Source organism: Ochlerotatus camptorhynchus, unplaced genomic scaffold, assembly GCF_037179485.1.
Source record: "Ochlerotatus camptorhynchus isolate MF236.1 unplaced genomic scaffold, CSIRO-AGI_Acam_v1.1 ptg000770l, whole genome shotgun sequence".
NCBI lineage: Eukaryota > Metazoa > Arthropoda > Insecta > Diptera > Culicidae > Ochlerotatus > Ochlerotatus camptorhynchus.
In genome coordinates, this window is record NW_027041237.1 from 176,991 (window position 1) to 183,986 (window position 6,996).

Consider the following 6,996-nt stretch of genomic DNA (forward strand, 5'->3'; position numbering starts at 1 on the left):
ATGGAGGAAGATCGTCGGAAACATGTGCTGACATCCCGACGAACCACTCTGCTTGCGTCTCTAGGACGAGCGGAGAAATTTATGCTGCAGTACCAGGAGGAACGGGACAAGCTCGAGGTCGATCTGCGATTGGAGAATCTCGACGTGATCCTACAGGGGCTAGAGGATGTGCAGACGGAACTGGAGGATATGGAGGACACCAACGAAGGCATGGTGAGAAACTTACAGTTTCGTTCCAATTTCGAAACTCTGTCCTTTAAAATAAAATCCTTCTTACGCTCTAAACTTCCTCCTCCAATCAATCTGCACGACAATCTCCCTCAACATACTGCTTCTGGGGCTAACACTCTAAAGGGTCTGAAACTGCCTACCATTTCATTGCCTGAATTTTCTGGGGACTACAAAGACTGGCTTGCGTTCCACGACACTTTTCTGGCTCTTATCCATGCGAATCCGGATGTGGCAGACATCCAGAAATTTCACTACCTACGGGCTGCTATCAAGGGGGAAGCAGCTCAGTTAATCGAATCAATTGGAATCAGTGCTGCTAATTATTCGCTCGCTTGGGAAGCTCTTGTCAACCGATATGCCAACAAGTACCTCCTGAGAAAACGTCATCTTCAAGCGTTGTTGGAGTGCCCAAAGATGAAGAGAGAGTCAGCGTCCATCTTGCATACCATCGTCGATGATTTCGAGCGACACGTCAAAATTCTAGGTCAGTTGGGTGAGCCAGTAAATTCGTGGAGTACCATATTGGAGCACGTCCTCTGTACGCGACTGCACGATGACACCCTGAAGGCGTGGGAGGATCACGCTTCCACTCTGGACGCAGTAACCTACGAGCGACTGATCGAGTTCCTGCAACGTCGTATGCGCGTCTTGGAATCGATTTCCGTCAACCAACACTATTCGTCTGTCCCAGCCGAAACCCAATTCAAACCTCCGTTTTCGAAAAGATCGTTTCCAACGAAAGTCTCGTCCCATGCTGCCGTCGAAAATTCTCCTATGAAGTGCTACGCCTGCGATCAACGTCATCCTTTAGTAAAGTGCTACAAATTCGAGAAGCTTCCTATTTCCGAAAAGTTGAACCTTCTTAATGCCAAGCGTCTCTGTCTCAATTGCTTCCGCAATGACCACCTCGCTCGAAATTGTTCGTCGAAGTACAGCTGCAAGTTCTGCCAGAAACGCCACCACTCCCTCATCCATGCAGCCTACGTGGATAGTTCCAAACAATCCAGCACAAATGTCAACGCTTCCTCTTCTGGTAGTTCTTCTAGGGCATCCGTTCAAACCAACATAGCCACTTCCGAGGCCGTTCCGTTGCTGTCTGCATCGACATTTGTGAAATCTCAAGAGCAAGTGTGCAGTATTCCGATGCAAAGTTGCGGTAGAAACGTTTTCATGCTCACCGTACTGCTGAAAATCGTCGACTGTTATGGTGAAGAGCATTTTGCCAGAGCTCTTTTGGATTGCGCTTCCCAACCGAACATCATCTCCGAAAACTTGGCCCAAATTTTGCGGCTGAAACGAAACAAAGTGAATGTTTTGATCCATGGAGTAGGGGAGAAACCGCAACATGCCCGCAACTCTGTCCGTACGCAAGTTCGTTCCCGGAAAGGAGAATTCATCCTAGATGTCGACTTCTTGGTGCTGAACAAGGTCATCCCGAACCTTCCGTCCCGTGACGTCTCCGTTGAAGGCTGGAATCTACCACAGGACCTGTTCTACGCCGATCCAAACTTCCACAAGAGCTCCGGGATTGATTTAATAATCGGCAACGAGCATTTCTTCTCTTGCTTCAAGACCGCTGCTAGAATTCAATTGTCCGATTCCCTTCCGTTGCTAGTTGATAGTGTCTTCGGGTGGATCGTCTCTGGAACCGCCAACGCTGCTGAAAATTCCTCCGATTCTTCTGCCTGCTCTGTTACGACCGTTTCACTAATGTCCCTCGAAGAAAGCTTAGAACGCTTTTGGGAAATCGAAGAGCTGCCATCTCGATCTGCCTACTCACCAGAGGAGAAGAAATGTGAGGAATTCTACACATCCACGGTTACCAGAAACACCGAAGGACGGTACATAGTGCGACTACCACGTAAATCCAACTTCGACGAACTAGTTGGAGAATCGAAGGCCACTGCTTTACGACGCTTTGAACTTCTCGAGCGCAGGCTCAACCGAGATGTACACCTGAAAGAAGAATACTGCAAGTTCATGCGAGAGTATTTGGATTTAGGGCATATGCGATTGGTTCCTGAGGAGGAAGAAGGCAGGTCGAAGGAATGTTTTCTACCCCATCATCCAGTGCTGAAAGAGGCCAGCACAACGACAAAAGTACGTGTCGTCTTTGATGCTTCCGCCAAAACGTCTACGGGACACTCTCTGAATGAAGCGCTGCTCGTAGGCCCCGTAGTACAGGACGATATACTTAACATTAGCCTGCGATTTCGAACCTTTCCTGTAGCGGTTGTGGGTGACGTCGAGAAGATGTACCGCCAGGTCCTGAACCATGAAGAGGATACACCGCTTCAAGAAATCCTATTCCGTTTCAACAAATCCGACCCAGTACAAACCTATCGACTTCTTACCGTTACGTACGGTATGGCTCCGTCTGCTTTCCTTGCAACTCGTACACTACTGCAGTTGGCCAACGATGAAGGTGATGCCTATCCGCTGGGAGGACCAGCGCTCAGAAAGGGATTTTACGTTGACGATTTCATCGGTGGTGCTCAGTCGGTTCAAGAAGCAATCCAGTTGAGGACCGAATTGGGAGAATTGATGGCGAAGGGTGGATTCTGCTTGCGAAAGTGGACGTCGAATAAGTTGGAAGTGCTGCAGGGACTAGCTGCTGACCAAGTCGGTACTCAATCCGCTCTGAAATTCGACAAGGACGAAACAATCAAGGCGTTGGGAATCAGCTGGGAACCTGAAATCGACGTGTTCCGTTTTGAGACCATCATTCGACCGACGCAAGGACCGCCTACTAAACGAAGCATTTTATCTGGGGTATCGCAGCTATTCGACCCCCTCGGAATAATTTCTCCTGTAGTAATCCGTGGCAAAATGCTGATGCAACTCCTGTGGCTGCAATCGTTTGGCTGGGACGATGAGGTTCCAGAATCGATCGCGAAGAAATGGGAGAATTACGCCGAGCAACTAACAAAACTTTCCGAGTTCCGGGTGCCACGTTACGCGTTGCTTCCAAACGCTACCATCCAGCTGCACACATTCTCCGATGCATCCGAGACTGCCTATGGTGCATGCACATACGCACGATCCGTTGATTCCTATGGTAATGTTGCTGTACATTTACTTGCATCGAAATCCCGAGTGGCGCCACTGAAACGCGTCAGCCTTCCCCGATTGGAACTTTGTGCCGCTGACCTAGCTGCAAAACTCTTCGTCAAAGTATCCGAGGCATTGCAAATTGAAATTTCCGCTTCATACTTTTGGTCTGACTCAACAGTCACGCTCCAATGGCTCAAGGCTCCACCCAACACCTGGAAAACGTTTGTGGCCAATCGAGTTTCCTCAATACAGTCAGCCACTCACGGAGCTTACTGGAACCATATAGCCGGCAAACAAAACCCCGCAGACATGGTATCGAGAGGAATGGAGACCGAAGATTTCGTCAATTGCACCTTGTGGAAGCACGGACCCAACTGGTTGTCTCTTCCCGAACGGCAATGGCCATGTGACAACATACAGGACTACCCAAAGGACGGAAAGGAGCGCCGAAAACTCGTCGTAGCAGTAACAAGAACCGAATCCATTATCAATCCCCACTTCGCTCACTTTTCGACGCACACTGCAATGATCCGCATAACTGCATACTGTCTGCGCTTTGTCCGCCACTGTCGTGAAAAGTTTCGTACACAGCCCCCCAGTACTGGTCCGCTTTCCAGTAGCCCTCTAACACGAGATGAGCTCTGTACTGCCCAATCCATTCTCATCAGGCTAGTCCAGGCCGATGGTTTCAAAGAAGAGCTGAAGGATCTTCGCAGAGGCAACGCAGTATCTAATAAGTCACCGATTCGCCGCCTAAGCCCCTTTCTCGACCCTGACGGCATAATTAGAGTGGGAGGGAGATTAAATTTACTAGAGCAGCCATACATAAACAAACACCCTGTCCTCCTACCAAATCCTCACCCCTATACTCGCCTTCTTGCTAAACTTCACCACCTACGATTAATTCATGGTGGCGGCCGACTCACACTGGCCTCCATGAGAGAAAAATTCTGGCCTATCAACGGAAGACGACTCATCAAAGGCATCATACACGCATGTTTCCGCTGCGCCCGAGCAAGTCCCGTTCCAGCAACCCAACAACTTGGACAGCTTCCAGTTCATCGTATCAGCCCCAGTCGTCCATTCAGCATCACCGGAGTAGATTTTGCAGAACCTGTTTACTTGAGAGCAATCCACAAGAGAGCACTTCCAACCAAGGCCTACATCTGCATCTTTGTCTGCTTCAGTACAAAAGCTGTACACATCGAGTTGGTAGGAGATTTATCAACCCCAGCCTTTCTGTCAGCATTTCGGAGATTTGTGTCCCGTCGAGGCCGACCGTCCGACGTCTATTCGGACAACGGCAAGAATTTCGAGGGCGCGAAGAACGATCTGGAAGAAATCTACCGTTTACTGAAGAACGAGCAAGCTGGCCAAATCCATTCCTTTTGCGCCAACGAATCCATAACCTGGCACCTGTGTCCACCAAAAGCGCCTCACTTTGGTGGATTATGGGAGGCTGCGGTGAAAGTCGCGAAAAAACATCTGTACCAACAGCTGGGAAACTCTCGCCTTACGTTCGAGGGTATGGCGACGCTTCTAACTCAAATTGAAGCATCAATGAATAGCCGGCCACTTGTACCCCTGTCGGAGGATCCCAACGATCTATCGTGCCTAACTCCTGCTCACTTTTTGATTGGGTCAACGATGCACGCAGTTCCTGAGCCGGATTACACAAATTTCTCGATGAGTATTCTCAACCAATATCAAGCAATTCAAAGGACGTTTCAGCAGTTTTGGCATCATTGGCGAAAGGAATATTTGCACGAGATGCAGCTATGCACCAAATACAACAAGCCGAACAAAGGAATCCTTCCCGGTCGTCTCGTGATCGTCGTCGATGAATCCTTGCATCCAGTCAAGTGGCCACTCGCTCGTATTCTCGATATCCATCCTGGCCGCGACCAGCTGACTCGTGTGGTGACCCTGAAGACGTCTCGTGGGGTTATCAAGCGGCCAATTACAAAAATTTGCTTTCTTCCATCCGATGACGACGTGGATAACCCAACCGGAGAAAACAACAAACAAAATGACGCCGACCGAGATGACAGCTCTGCAACCACCAGCGAAGACGGAGAACTCAACGGAGGTGAGAAGTAGCCGCAATCCAAATGATGAAGAAAAGGAAAATTGTGACAGATAGTTAAGCAGCATTTACACTATGTTCTCTTTTGTTTCTATTATTGATGTAGTTTGTTGGTAGCGGGTAGAAATAGTATTAGAATTTTGAATTTAATCCTTTTTGAAATTGAGCATTTCAAGGTGGCGGCGATGTTCAGTAGCGGGTATATAGCTAAAAGCAGAATCCAACCTTAGTGTGAACTCTACGTTAGTTTAGTTATTGCTGTTCATTTCTTTCGTGCAGTTTACAATACATACACATCATCAGCTGTTCTTATTAGATTTAAGTCGACAGTATCAGTAATAAATAACATTCCTTATCAGTAGCTCAAGAAGTGAAGATCAAGAACCAAATTTGTAGTCAATTTAAAGTGAGTGAAACCAATAAACTGAAGTTTAAACGGTGGTGTAAAAAGTGGATTTTTGTGAGCTTGGTCTATCGATGACCATTTGACTAATTGTGGCGAGCCATAGCCGAAGAGTAGGGTCCAGATCGGCCACATCCTGCCACTAAGTGAACCGTTTCCCCAACAGAAACCTATAGTTATTCCAACATTAATTTGACCGTCAACTCAATCATATCTACCTAGTAGATTCAACTGTTCATCTTATACTCAATTCAACTATAACTTTGATCAATTATAACAACCGTCAAATGTAATTTATTTATATAATTTGGTTTCAAATGATCATCATAAATCCACATACTTTTAACTTGTGATGCGTAGAGCAGGCGATAAGATAGCTGGTTCTCACGCAGATGAACACGGTTCAAATCTAAGTTGAATGTTCTTGTTCACTTTTTTATGATTTTGCAGTTGTGTTTTTGAGATCGATAAAGAAGCAAAACAAACTTCCTTAATATGTCGATAATGAAGAGCAGCTCGTTTAATAAACATTGTAAAATTTTGCTTTTCTAACAATAGTTTTATTGAATCAACTAAAGCATAGTTGTATTTTGAAGATTGACGTTTGTTCATCTACTGAAAAATATAGTTGAGCCAACCGAGGAGCCAACTATGGACTATAGTTGTTGCCCTCTATATATAGTCAAATCAACTACAGTTTCGGGTTATCTCTAAAACAATTGAACAATATAGTTATTTTGACCGGAAAAATAATTGCGTCTGCTATAATTTGTTCTCCGTGTACTTGGGCTATTCAGCTAGGTATCGAATTCTCCACGGAGACTCACGTTTTTTCTAGGAAGCATAGCCCAGCACAACCGAAGCTTCAACTTTTGGGTAAACCGATCACTCATTCCATGTCTTTCAAATATCTTGGGGTCTGGTTCGATTCCAAATGCACCTGGAGATCCCACATTAAGTATCGAAGACGAAAATGCCAACTAAGGATCAATTTCCTTCAATCAATTACCGGAACGTGGTGGGGAGCCCGTCCACAAGATCTTCTGACGTTGTAACGGACAACGATTTTATCGGTTTTCGAGTACTGTAGTTTTTGCTTCCAGTCGGCAGCTAAAACGCACATCATTAAGCTGGAACGGATCCAGTATCGTTTTCTTCGTATCACGTTAGGATGCATTCACTCGACGCATACTATGAGTCTCGAAGTGCTGGCGGGCATGTT

At 46.6% G+C, this 6,996-nt stretch overlaps 1 protein-coding gene across 1 annotated transcript; it reads left to right on the forward strand.

Moving 5' to 3' along the window:
* Positions 1-5,385, forward strand: LOC135714977 (uncharacterized). The gene is made up of 3 exons (XM_065238382.1): positions 1-213; positions 355-3,289; positions 4,532-5,385. Exons 1-3 carry the CDS (start codon positions 1-3, stop codon positions 5,383-5,385), a joined length of 4,002 nt encoding a protein of 1,333 aa, XP_065094454.1.
* Positions 5,386-6,996: the final 1,611 nt, after the last annotated feature.